This window comes from Elephantulus edwardii, unplaced genomic scaffold (assembly GCF_000299155.1).
Source record: "Elephantulus edwardii isolate Elephantulus edwardi_28Jun2011 unplaced genomic scaffold, EleEdw1.0 scaffold00181, whole genome shotgun sequence".
Lineage (NCBI taxonomy): Eukaryota > Metazoa > Chordata > Mammalia > Macroscelidea > Macroscelididae > Elephantulus > Elephantulus edwardii.
Genome location: NW_006399931.1, coordinates 23,810 through 37,847, shown reverse-complemented (window position 1 = coordinate 37,847; position 14,038 = coordinate 23,810). Strand labels below are relative to the sequence as shown.

The following is a 14,038-nucleotide window of genomic DNA, read 5'->3' as shown; positions in this document are numbered from 1 at the left end:
TGAAATCCCTTGATGTCCTCTGCTTTGTGCTGATGTCTCCTCATCTTCCCCAGCACAAGTATATCTCCATCGCCGATGTTCAGATCAAGAATGAGGAGGAGCTGGAGAAGTGTCCCATGTCTTTGGTAAGCTGAGGGGTTCCACAGGAGGAGAAAATTCAGCTGTTACCACAAAACATGTGTGCAAGAGGAGTTCAAAGTAGAGGAGGCAGCAAAGCAAACTGAGAAGACTCAGAGTGTTAGAAGTCACGAAGGAGGCCAGGGTGGACGGAGCACAAGGGGTGCAGGATAGGGTCCGGAGAGATGAGAGCAGAGAGGTGGCCTGGGACCAGTTTACTTAGGACTGTGTAAGCAAAGGCCAGGAGCGTATAGTTGATACACAGTTGAAAGGGAAGCCTTTGGAAGACTTCAAGCAGGTTGTAAGTAATATTACCTGGTTTATGTTTTTTATTTTTGTTATTATTGTTGTTTTTAATTATGAATTTTAATGAAATTTATAGAGGCTTTGGATTTCCATTCATTCATTGTTGCACCTTTCTCCCTGCCCACTCCTACCCCTCACTGGTTTGTGTTTTTAAAAAACATTGGTTGCTGTATAAAGATTAGACCAAAAAATAGTGGAAGCAGGAGATCACTTAGGAAGCTACAGAAATAGTTCAGGTAAAAGATGACGATAACTTAGTCCAGGGTAGTTACTGTGGAGATTGAGAAAAACAAATGGATTTGGGATATGTTTCAGAGGTTTAGCTGACAAATCTTGTATTTTGATTGAACGTTCATATAGGAGCAAAGAGAAGAGGCAAGAATAAGTAACATTTACCCAAGATGGTAAATAGGGAGCTCTGGTGGCTTAATGGTGAGAAACTGTGCTGCAGTCCCAAAGATGCAGAGTTCGAATCCATCAGCTACTCCACAGGAGAAGGATGGGCAGTCTCCGTCCATGAAATTCATTAACTGCCTTTGAAAACCCACTGGGGGGGTCAGCTATGGGTCAGAAGAAGGAGGAGATGCTGTGATCTCATGGGAGAAAAGGACTTTCCACAAAGACTTCCGCTGGTACCCCTACCTTCCCCGCCCTCCCGTTCTGTGGGTTGCCCTGTTCCCTACTACTCCTGTTTACCTGCTATTCCTTCCTAGCTAACAGAGCTTTCTGACCGCTGAACCTACCCGCAAAGTTTTAGATCGATTCAGATAGTGAGAAAATCCGAATCGTAGATTTTCAGAGGTGGAAGAGCCTCGGCGGTCATCAAAACTGGTCCCATTAAAGAGGAAACTAGGGCTCAGAACCCACAGAGGGAAGGAGACTTAGCCAAGGCCACACAGCGAGGGCAGGAAGCTAGATCTCCACTCAGCCCAGTGCTCTTCTCACACCACCCCTCACAGCCTGGAAAGCGTGCGAGCCTCTGGGGCGCTGCAGAGACGCTGGACAAACTGTCTTCTGTCTTAGGGGGAAGAGGTGGTGCCGGAGACCCCGTGTGAGATCCTCTACCAGGGAATGCTGTACAGCCTCCCCCAGTACATGGTAAGGAGACACGTGCAGAGCAGACAGCTGAGAGCCTTTTCAAGCTCTGTTGTTTGAGCTTGTTTCCCGACAGCCTTCACCTCCTTGAGCGAGGCATTCTCTGACACATCCACATTCTCAGCTTCCCTCGGGGCTCCTCCCATGACCACCTTTGGGGAACAGGGTGTAAGGTGGAGTCTACACAGGGTGATTTGCAGACCCTCCCTCCGAGTTACCATCTTCGTTCTCCTGAGTTCTAGTGACCATGCCGTGTCCTAGGTAATCTGCTGCAAGTGGTGAGCGTACTGACAGGGTCAGCGGAAGAGCAAGGGCGGAGAAGCTGGGTCATGAGAACTTGGCTGTATTAGATGTGGTCCCTCGCTCTGCACTTCCATCCACCCCCTCAGAAGGCCTGTCTTCCAGCAGCTCAGCCTGTGTGCTCCCTGCTGTTCCCTCTGTGGCTCACGGACAGGCCTCTCGGAATCTTGTCTTTCTGGAGGCTGAGGAGAAAGGCAGCCATTGAGAAGGCCTTGGGGCAAGGTGTGGAGCTGTTGGGGTATGGAAGGTTAACTGTGCCATGTAGGCTGGAAGGTAGGCTGTACCTCCTCACTGTCTGCCCCCCAGATTGCCCTCCTGAAGATCCTGCTGGCTGCAGCCCCCACCTCCAAGGCGAAGACAGACTCCATCAACATCCTGGCGGATGTCCTGCCCGAGGAGATGCCGTGAGTGCCTCAGCTACTGCTGGGTGCTTGCTGTCCTGTCTGCAGTGTCTCTCGCCCCTCCTTACCAACAGTGACAGGGATCGTCTCCAGAGAGTCCCTCCTCTGCTCTAACCCCTGCCGGTGGGAAGGCTCTTGGCTGCAGTCTTTATAGCTGGGGCTCTGGAAGATAACGTCAGTGCCAGTGAATGGCTGCCCCGGTGAGGCAGCCAGCCTCAAGGGCCACGCTGACCAAAAGATAGAGACAGAAATAGAAATAAAAGGGGACATTTTCCAAATGAGAAGTCTTTAAATGGTGCAGCTAGTTAAGCACTCAGTTACTAACCACAAGATTAGCAGTTCAGATCCACCCAGAAGTGCCTCAGAAGAAAAGTGTGGCACTCTCCTTCTGAAAGCCCGAGCCATCTGAAAACCTCTGGAGCAGTTCTACTCTGAAACATGAGTCATCACACGTTATAACTGCTTCTCCAGATGGACTCAGCCCTAGAAACTCTGGAGGGTGCCCTGGGGAGAAGTTTCGGTGACCAAGTGCCCGGCCGCCCTCTGCACTGACCCCCTTCTCCCTTCCTCTTCCCCTGCAGCGTCACCGTTGTCCAGAGCATGAAGCTGGGCATTGACGTGAACAGGCACAAAGAGATCATCGTGAAGAGCATCTCTACCCTGCTCCTGCTCCTCCTCAAACACTTCAAACTAAACCACGTCTACCAGGTGAGCAGCTGCCGTGCCTCGCCAAGGGCTCAGGTGAGCTCCCGGCCCCAATTCCCAGCCCAGAGCCCTCATCGTCAAACTGAGCCTCATTCTGCCTTGTCTTGTTCTAAATTAGGAAATCTAGCTACATTCATTCATTCATTTATTTATTTTTCTTTTTAATTATTTTGTGTGTGTGTACCGTCGTATCAGATCTGACTGGTACAGGAGGAGAGTGCCCCTCCTTCTCCAGCAGAGCATCTGGTGGATTCGAACCGCGCTATCTCTGGGATTGCAGTGCAGCTTCTTGCCACTAGGCCACCAGAGCTCCCTGAAATCTAGCTACCTTTTTAAGAACTGGGCATGGCATGTGGATTGGTATTCAAAGGGAGCAGTTCAAAAAGGGGTGATCATTGTCTTCTGTGCATTTTCCCAGGGCTCTGGGCAGGAGGTCAGCAGAAGGAATCCCTGGTTTGTTGAGACTATGTACAACCAGACTAGACGTAATGGAAGACAAGACTCATGCATTCCACCCAAAAAGGAGAGAAGTTGAGCCCTGTCTGTGGGAAGCACTTTTCTAGAACTCTGCATAAGACACAGTTCTAACTCTTTAAAGACCTTGAAGTCTTACAAAGGATATAGATACTTAGGGAGCCAACTTCAGAGTGAGAAGTATTGTGGAAATACCCAATAGAGCCCCCAGTGTAGAAAAAGGCTCCATCTAACCTGACTTCTTGGGAAAGGAGGATGTTAGCCAGGGTGTGGGAGCTGGCAGGGAAGGGAGACAGGAGCACTTTGAACAGGAAAAAAGGTAATATGTAAAAGTTCAGAGGAGAGAGAAAATAATGCCTTTGAAAACTAATGAAATGCTAGTATTTTTCTGGGATGGGGAGATGGAGCTGACTTGGGATAAATGAGGCAAGAGGGGACAGCAAGGAGGATCATAGTTAGATAATCACTTAGGATTATTAAATTCTTATAATGTGCCATGCGAGCTCTGGTGGCCTAGTAACAAGAAACTGCGCTGCAATCTTGAAGGCACCAGCTGCTGGTGGGAGAAGGCTGGGCTGTCTCCTCCCGTACGATTAACAGCCTCTAAAAACCTGCTTCAGGGTCAGCTATGGGTCAGTTCCGACTCTGCAGAACACAACAACAACACAGTGTGCCACAGAGGAAAACTCGATGCCTTTGAGTTGAGGTGTGGCATTGGAGAAGAGTGCTGAATAGCACATGGACTGTCAAAAGAGCACATAGGCCTTGAGAAATTGCAGTCAGTAGGCCCCTTGGAGGCAAGGATGGCGAAGCTTCGTCTCACAAACCTTGATCACGTTGCTAGAAGCAGCTGTCCTTGGAGAAGGACGTCATACTTGTAAAGGTGGATGGACAGTGAAAGAGAGGAAACCCCTCAACCATGTGGATTAGCACAGTGAATGCAGCAATGGGTTCAGGTGCCAGAGATGATAAAGATGGGACTAGATAGTTCGTGGATAGATTGTTCGTGGGGTCGCCATGAGTCGTACTCAGCTTGACTTCACTGTCAGTAACAACAACATAATGTGCCAGGCACTCCATCCAGTTTATGGAGGGTCTCATTTTACTCTCAAACCCAGAGAAGCAGATGTTACTATATTGATGAGGAAATTGGGGCTAGGAAAGGTTAAGTCACCTGCTTCCCCACTACCTCATTTTTTGCCATCCTGAGGGCTTTGGACTTTGTCCTGAGGGCCTTGCCAAGCTGGAAGTGAAGGAAGGGACAGTGAATGGGTGCTTCTGTCTCTGATCTGACCAAGGTGCAAAGAGAGAGCTTCTGCAGTTTTCACAGGGCCCCTGGTGGTCAATGCCCATTTCTTCCTAAGACGGCAGCATCAGCCTTGCAGGGGAAGAGGGGCTCACAAGTGCAGGAGGTCTCTGTAGAGTCTATGCCTTTGCCAGGTTTTGCTGCACAGCCCGGCTGTTTTCTCCCCTTGGGAACATTCTGAAATTTCTTTGGGAATGCTCGAGTGTTCTGGGAAGCCCCATCTCTTCTGCCAGTGTTTGCCGGGCAGCAGTAGGTCTGGGAGTCGGGGTGGGTAGGAGGTTGAATTCTCATGGAAAGAAAAGTGCCGCTGTGTGTTCCTGGCTGCCTCTCGTGGTGGGCAGTGTGTGCACAGACAGATGGAAGCTCAGTGGCCTGGCCAGTAGGTGGTCAATGAATCCTAGCAAGGCCACGGGCATGTCTCAAACTGAAAGATATTTACAGTCACTTGATAGTGGGTGTGTGCGTGCTTCTCTCTCTGAGTTCCGTAAGACAGAAAACAGCCTGGGCAGCTTCCAGGGAAGAAATGTTGAGCAGAAGAGAGGAACCATCCTGGCATATCTGACCTGCAACTCAACCCTGCACCCAGGGCTTAGCTTTTGCTGCTGCTACTACTACTACTTCTGCTACTTCTTGATCAGGAAGAACAAGGGAATTTCAAACACACTGCCTTTTTTCCACGCAGTTTCTGCACCTGCTGAATGTGCAAACATGCTGAGTCTGGGTGCACCCTGGGCAAAGTCCAGGGTGACCTAGACCTGTGACGTTACGCTCGTGACCCCCTGCCTCACAAGACCTTCCTGCATACAAACCCCATCTGGATTGAGAAAGGACACGTGCTGTGTTCACCCCGTCAGAGGCATCTTGAGCTTATTCTCAGTGCTGTCTCTGTTACCTGAAGGGCTGTCATTCATTCTCTTCAGTGCTTGCTGTTATTTCTAAGCACTCGGGCTAATGTAGGATACTCTGGTGGTTTACCGGTAAGGAGCTGCTCTGCCAACCTAAGGGCATATGGTTCGAATCCACCAACTGCTCTGAAGGAGAGAGATGGGCACGTCCCCTCCTATGCAGCTTACTCCCTCTGAAAACCTATTGGAGAGTCAGCTATGAATCGATTCTGACTTAACAGCACATAATAGGGCTGATGTGGAAATGTAGTGGCACAGTGGTTAAGTGCTCAGTTGCTCACCTAAAGTTTGGTAGTTTGAACCTAGTAGCCACCCAGTGGGAGAAAGAGGTGGTCATCTGCTTCTGTAAAGAGTACCGCCTTGGGAGTGTTCCAGGCAGTTCTGTTCTGTACTGTAGCCTTGCTCTGAGTCAGAGTCAACTTGACAGCAGTGGGCTTGGTTTTAGGGATAATAAGGTGAGTCAGACTCGAGGCGAAGCCCACGCTCCAGGCCCTCGCTAGGTTGCTGTGCGCTGTCCCATCCTGACTGACTGAGCAGTGCCAGCAGTTGCTGGGAGCCCACTGCACCTGTCCTGCTCAGTCACTCAAAGCCAGACATCCTGAGCCAGGAGTTTGGAATGGAAGACAGCTCCCGAGGGAGCCGCCTTTCCTGTTGAGCTTAGGAGCAAAGCTCACAGCAATTCTTATTATATATCATGAGTGAGATTTTCTCTTTGACTTGTTTATCTCTGGGCCTTTTGGTCAGGATCTTGTAACACACCTGCATTTTTTTGCAAAAGAAAATATGTACAGCTGTTAATAATGTGCCCACACTCATTTAGCATACAGAAACTGGCATAGTGCATTAATTAAAGTATCCTGGGGGAGTATTGCATGATTGGCAAAATGTATAACACAAGTGTTATCTGTGCAAAAATATAGCACACACACTGTCCATTGTCCCCCTCTGTAGAAGTTGGTCATCTGAGATGTTTCTCCCCATTTCACACACTGGAAGACTGACAACACAAGACGGCAGTGCATGTTCTTAGGAAATACCACAGATTTGTGTCTGCCTCTGTTTTTCCATATATGTCCTCTTCTCTCCTAAGTAAGATTCATCTTTATTCTGCTTTGATCTTTCGATTCAGTTTGAATATGTCGCACAGCATTTGGTGTTTGCTAACTGCATCCCCCTGATCCTGAAGTTCTTCAATCAAAATATATTGTCCTACATTACAGCCAAAAATAGGTAAGGACTCTGGACAGGTTTGTTTCAAGCAGCTGTTGAGTGACTGAGAAAAGGAGTTAGCCACTAAGAACCCCTCTCTGAGCCCGAGGTGTGCAGCCCCTCTTATCTTAGAGCTGCTAACGTTATATCTGATTTTCTTGACTTGCTGGCTGATGGCGTGTGTAGGTTGGCCTCTTCTTAAAGAGAATTTGCATTTCAATCATTTTGAACCCTGAAAAGTGTAATGATTCAAAGAAGTAAAGCCGCAGTGATGGAAATTTTAGCCTGGTGGGAGACAACAACACAAGATTCTTTTTTGTATGTGAACCATCCTGTTTATGTGCCCAGCCCTAATCCCAGCATAAATCGTTAGTGCAACATCACTCCTAAGTAAACTATAAAGTGTTGTATAAAATTTGTAACTAGAGGGAGCTCGGGTGGCCTAGTGGCAAGAAACTGCTGCAATCTTGAAGGCGTGTGCTTCAAATCCACAAGATGCTCTGCTGGAGAAAGAGGGGATATCTCCTCCTGTGCCAGTTAACTTGAGGGTACACAGCAAAGGGGGAAAATTGAAAAAATAAATACATTTGTAACTAGAGGTAAATATTAGAGCTTACTTAGGAAAATTAGTTTGTGGTTTAAAGAAGATAATATTTTCGCTTCCATAGTTTTAACTATTTAATCTTATCAACAGTGTTAATGGGTACCACAATGAGTTTGAACTTGTTTTAACAAATTCGAAGGCGTTAATTGACTTCCTGGAGATCCACATGCCAATGCGACTCCTTAAGTGGGTAGCAGAGGTGGAATGAGAACACTTCTTGGATGCAAATGGCCTCTACCCTTCCAGCCATGAGGGCTCAGTGCTTACAAGCATTCTTGTTCCTTGTTGGCCGATTGCAGGGGTTAAGTTGATAGAACTTCCCAAAGTCCTCAGAGTACAAGAGGCTGATTTGAGGTGACTGGAGTTAGAGATGGTTGGCCTTCACCAGTCTGCCAGCATTATTGTTCTCAGGTGCTGTTGGATCGGCTCTGATCCCTAATGCCCCATGTACAAGAGGACAAAACCCTGCCTGATCCTGTGCCGTCTTCAGCCTCCTCTGTGCTTAAGGCCACTGCTGCAGTCACTGTGTCAATACAGGTCATTAAGGGTCTTCTTTTCTTCTGAACCAGTGCTTGCCAACCATGATGCTTCTCTTCAAGGACTGGTTCCTTCTGACTGTGGGATGATTTCTCACCATTCTTAAGCTTTTAAGGAGCACTCTAGATGTATTTCCTCCAAACTGATTTGTTCTTCTGGCTGTCTATACTATATTCAGTATTCTTCACCAAAACAATTGAAAGGCATCACTTTTTCTTATGTCTTTCTTATTCACCATCCAACTTTCCTATGTATGTGTAGCAATTGAAAATAGCTTGGGTCAGATAACACCTTAGTCCATAAATGACAGCCATACCATTTCTTGCTTTTCAGAGGTTTTTGGCAGCTGTAATAAAAGCAAGGACCACATGTGGAGTGTCATATCTGACCTTTAACAACTTTAGAGGTGGAAGCCATCCCCATTCATAACATCAATAACATAAAACCAATTCCCATGAAGTCAGACGTGTCCACCACACTCCCATGCTTCTTTATACTCATCTCAACACCAAACTTACTGCTTGGCTGGGTCCAGAATCCAAAGTGATTGCTCACAGACCACACAGAATCATATTGGGAAGTCAAAAGGTTATAATTCAGATTAATAACAGAATATAGTCAATATAGCTCCCAAAATGTGCCCAAAGGCACCTCAGCCTTGAGCCTCACCATGTTCCTAAGTTCTCAGTCCTGCCAATATTGACTTCTCTTCCCCAGTTGTCCAACCAGGTTCTCAGTCCTGTCACTATTGACTTTTGGCTTCCCCTTCCCCCAAAAGTCCCATCTCACATCAATTCACCAATTTTGCCATCAGGGCTGCTGTCCCAAAGTGTGTCCTACAATTTCACCATGTTGGGTGAGGTCACCTTCCTCTTCTGGTGGGGGAAGCTTCCTGTCTGAAGCTAGGGCTCTTCAATTTATTGGCCAGAGTTGCCAATCCCCTTGTAGATTGTTGAGACTGGCCAGTCTCCTGAATGGGACAACATACCACATTTGCATAGCCACGCCCCTCCACATAGTCATCTGCACTAGAAAAACCATATTGAGAGACAAACTCCACAGCAGCAAATTTTCCCAATGCAGGCCGTTGTTTGCTTTCTTGACCACTTCTGTGGGTGTTGGTTGTGGATCCGAGCAGAATTAAGTCTTTGATAACTTGTCACTCTGCTGTACTTGTCAGTCTTCCACCATGGAGAGGTAGCCTACACAGAATTTTATTAAAAACTCCAGCACACAATCTGAAACCCGAAGTCCTGGAACTTGGCCTGCCACTTACTAATACACAAGCTGAAGTACGAGAATTCCTTTTTCTGAGCTCCTCAATATTTCCACCTTTGAAATAAGAATAATGCTGACCTCCTCAGACCGTGGCTAGAGTGTTTATAAGCATGAGTTAAATGTGAGAGTGCTTTAACTACTTTTCTGGTTTTAGGGAGGAAGCATTCAGGAAAGGGTTTTTTTCTAACTCCATCCAGATCTGTGACCAGGCCCCTATTTAGTACATAAGACATGAAGGTGGGTCTCAGGGAATAGGAAGCTCATCCAGGAAGGTGAGGGCTATGGTTACACAAGGGCACGTATGTATATCAGCGTCCCCTCTTGATTTTAAATAACTTAAACCAGCCACGCTTGGCCTTCACGAAACAGAGTATTTATTTCAAGGTAATAGGCTTGTCATTGTGCAGAATTTAATACAAGTGTGCTCCCCTGGCCCCTTTGACTGATCTGTAGCATGAAGCACTCACACTCAGGAAGCCTTTTGTCTATCTTTGGGCACCAGGACTCTGTCCCTCTGTCATGGACAAACAGCTCCGTGCTCCTCAGGCCAGTTGGTGAACTTCCCTCACAATCTCAGCACATTGTGATGACACCACCTGCCCTAATACTGACTTGATTCCCAGTCGATGGTGTTCAGACTCCTGTGTTAGCGGTCCAGCCCTCGATAGTCCCTGTGGTGGGCGGAGTAGAGAGCTGAATGCTTATACTGCACTCAGGAGCCACAGTCGGGAGAGCTGGACAGTCTGCTAGGCATCTGTCGGGTTCTGTCTGGACTAGGAAAAGTGATGATGCCAGACTGCTTTTTGCTAAGATTGGTCTGGATGAGATGGTGCTGTTTTGCACCACCTGCCAGTTTTACTTTGGAGTGATCCCTGAGCATCCCGGGATCTGGTCTTCATTGCAGTTTCTCTCATACCACTATAAAATTAATTTATGCATTTCTCTTATGGCCCCTTCAGCTAGAATTTATTTACTTGAGGGACTGGCCCTAGTCCATCTTTGCTTCCCTACTCCCATTCTCTGACTTCCAGCACTGACTTGCATGGAGCTTTGTCAGTGGAAAATGGGCGGGAGGATGGGTAAGTCCCCTTACAGTGATCTCATGGGGGAGCACAGAACAGGCAACCTAGAGACCCCAGACAAGTAAATCAACACAACGAGCTACAGTGTGGTTGTATCCAGTGTCCTCACCAGACAAACTGGCTCCTCTCCTTTTGGTTGTCTGGGCTTCTTGGACAAAGTCAAGAAAAGGCCAACTTAGTAACTAGTAAAATAAGTTGCTGCTTGGGTAGAAGTTTTGATTTTCAAAACACAGAAGCTGGTCCAAGGAACATCCTGCTCCTCTCTCTAGCCCCTGCTCCCAGCATCCTTTACCCAAAGGCATCATTCAGGTTGATCACTGTTTGAAATATCGTCAAACCCTGGAAACACAGCATTGGAAGCTCTCTGGTCCTAGCTCCTCACTGGGCCAGTGAAGAAGACATAAGAGGAGAAAACATCTGTGCAATTACCCCATCGCTATGCCTTCACTGTTTGCCCTGACTTGTGGCTGCCCTTGGGCCCACCGCTGTGGTACTAGCAAAGAATACTGAATATACCATGAACAGCCAGAAGACCAAGGTATAGCCAGAATGTCCCTTAGGAGTGAGGATGGTGAGATTTCTCAAATCTCTTGGCATAGTGTTATAAGGAGGGACCGGTCCCTGGTCCCTGGTGAAGGACAAACTTCTTACTTAGTAAGATCAAGGGTCAGTGAAAAAGAAAGGAAGACTGTCTATGGATGGCTTGACACTCCAGCAAAGCCACAATGCTGGCCCAGGCCCAGGAAGTGTTTGACTGTGTTTGTATAGCGTTACTGAGAGTTAAGAGTGACTCAATAGCAACAGCTTACTTTCCCTGACTCACACCTGCTGCCCCAGACCCACCCCCCACCGCAGGCGGCTCCCTTCTGTCATGGGCTTCCTTTCTAAAGGGGGCTTGTGTAATCATAGCCAGAGGTCTCAGCTTTTGAAAAGAACCAGTATGAAACACAAGGGAGATCTTGACTTCATCTTTACATCCCCATGTGGTTATCCACTGGGATGGGTGGGAGCAGCGTCTCCAGGAGCACAGTTATCCTCACGTGCGCCCTTCGGTGCAGAAACCCAAATGCACACAAATGTGCCACCTCCTTTAAAGAAGGGGAGCAGGGGAGCCAAGGAGTGTGCTGCACAGAGGCTCCTGCTGTTACTTCTGTGTCTGTCAGAGCAGGCCGTGCTGTGGGGTCCCTCCAAGAAGGTGAGGAGAGGATGTGGAGCTTGAGCTGCCAGCCCCAGTCCCCTGAGTTCTAGCCAAGACCACTGTGGTTCCAGGCTGCTGGCGATGTACCTTCTGACTTTGCAGGTAGAGCTGTTTCCTGCTGTTGTCATTTTGCTAAAGCCTGTCCCTTTCTCTGCACCTGTAGCATCTCGGCCCTGGATTACCCTTGCTGCACCATCCAGGACCTGCCCGAGCTGACTACTGAGAGTCTGGTAAGCAAGCAAGGATTTGGTGGCCTTTGAAAGTACCAGGTGGCGAGGGCTGGTGTTTGCTCTTTGGTTGCTCCCCCCATAATGCCTGCTTTGGGAGCCTCCCAAAGGCCTTGGTAAAAGCTTGTTGGCAGGAGTTCAGAGGCAGCAGGGATTCAGGGCTGCTGATCCAGGTGGGAGAGGTTTGGGAAAGCTGGCCAGAGCATTTTGCAGAGAACAGAGGAGCAGTGCAAAACTGAGAAGGGGCTTTAGAAAGGCAATGGCACCGAGTGAGCAGAAACCCGGGCTAAGTGGCCAGACCCCCTTCAAGTCTGGCTCAGCCAGACTCTATTGTCCCCTCTCTGCTGTTCTGTGGGCCTTCACGTTCATTTCCATGGAGGTTTTAGAACTGGGGAGTAGTCTTCCCTGAGGCAAAAGTCTATATAGCCATAGAAGGGTGACCCAGAAAGGGCCGTGTCCTGAAAGCAGCTCCAGGCATATTGGCAAAGGCCTGGGAGTTGTGAATTTCATAAGATGGGCTGGCTGACAGTATGGTGAAGGCTGACGTGCTCATCCAGGGCCACCACCTCTCCTTAGACAACTGTCCACAACCTCCCCATCATCACGGTAGAATGACTTCTCTGTATCTATTTCCCCATTTGACGATGAACTTGAGGGACGAGATAGCGTCTCCATTTTCATATATCCAGAGTTGGCACTGTAATCTGCACCCTCGACGGAGATCCGTGACTACTATTAGGGGATGGCAACCATGGGGGCTGCAACCCTGTGTTCCCTCCAACTTCAATACCTGCAAGGTGTTGACTCAGAAAAGCACATTATGCAAAATAAACTGATTCCTTCTGTAGTACATATTTCAGCAGTCAGAATATGAGAATCATTTGGCCCAATTCAAAGACAAGAAACCGGAAGGTACAGTAGGTGAAGTGACTTGTCACAATCCAGGTGGCAGACCCTGAATTAGACATGCATCAAAAGAGGTATAGTGTCCTAAGATCCCAGGTCCGGTCCCTCTTTACCACGAAGAGATTCCCATCTTATTTCCATAGGATCTTGATAGGCAAAGTGCTGAGAGCATCTTCCTCCTGCAGAGAGGCGGAGTTATGTGGCTGACACCGTTCAGGAGCATGAGGTGAGGTTGCTGTTACTGTTTTCTAGAAGGAAACGTGAAGTAACTGCCAAGACCGCACAGTCAGAAGTACTGCGCTCCTCAGACATGGCAGGAGGAACACGTTTTCTCCAGAAAGTGTGACACAGCTAGCCTTACAATTCTAGTAATAGCAGCGTGCTTCGGAACATGTCAGTCTTTTCAGCCAGAATCTGCTCCTTGATACAGCGTGTTCTGTGCCCCGTCAGCCTCCTTGGTTCCTCCATGAGAACTGTCAGGGGCTGTGCTTCCACAGTGCATTTAGTTGACCTTTTTGGATATGAGCATAGTATTGAAATGCTTGTTATGCCTCCTGCGACTTTTGTTATTATCCAGGAGCAGGTGAAAGCGTGTATCCCTTCTGAAGCAAGAGTGGCACCTGGTGGTTCCATGTTGTAATGACAGATTTTATTGTTTCCATTTACTGGGTCAGCACATCCTGAGCCCAACCATGGGCTTCAAAACCAGCAAAGGTACTCCAGGCTTCTTTCTGGCCCCCACATTATAGATTTTCTCTAAATTAATGACTTTCATACATAGGAAAAAACCAAACGCTTATATGAGTAAAATGTATCTATTTTTTTCAATCATAGAAAATTACATAGCTCATCTAATGCTTTTTAAGTGTACAGGATTTAATAATTATATCACTCCTATAATTAGTATTGTGGGGTGAGTAGGTATATGAATGTTTCTGTGTGCGCGCGTGCACACACACACTCATATGTAGGAAGTAATTGTGTGTCTGTGTATAGAGGGGAGTTGAGTGTATGTATGTGTGTGTGTATATATTCCCCACATCACAACCTCAAAAAGCCCCCCAAGCCTTTTTGCGTTGAGTTATTTTCAATACATTGTAACCATACAAAGAACAGAATAGAACTGCCTGTGGCGTTTCTGTAGTCAGGGACCTCTCCAAACTACTGAGGAGCAGTGATAGTTAGTTAGGGATAGATAGTTAGCAGTTAGTTTGAGGACTAAAGTGCACCTGATTCAGACCATAGTCTTTTCAATCATTGGCTGTGCTTCTGAGGGCTGGGCAGTGAGTAAGGGTGTTATTGTTGTTGTTATGTGCCATCGAGTCGTTTCCGACTCATAGCGACCCTATGCACAACAGCTCTAAACCCTGCTCTATCCTGCGCCAACC

At 47.7% G+C, this 14,038-nt stretch overlaps 1 protein-coding gene across 1 annotated transcript in view; it reads left to right on the top strand.

The window, feature by feature from the left end:
- STRIP2 (striatin interacting protein 2) overlaps positions 1 to 14,038 on the top strand; it is a 43,395-nt gene that overhangs the window by 16,295 nt on the left and 13,062 nt on the right. The window contains exons 13-18 of the mRNA XM_006896044.1: positions 54 to 125; positions 1,447 to 1,521; positions 2,125 to 2,222; positions 2,801 to 2,927; positions 6,739 to 6,839; positions 11,681 to 11,747. Of these exons, the coding sequence (XP_006896106.1) occupies positions 54 to 125; positions 1,447 to 1,521; positions 2,125 to 2,222; positions 2,801 to 2,927; positions 6,739 to 6,839; positions 11,681 to 11,747 (540 nt within the window). The remainder of the gene's footprint in view (positions 1 to 53; positions 126 to 1,446; positions 1,522 to 2,124; positions 2,223 to 2,800; positions 2,928 to 6,738; positions 6,840 to 11,680; positions 11,748 to 14,038) is intronic.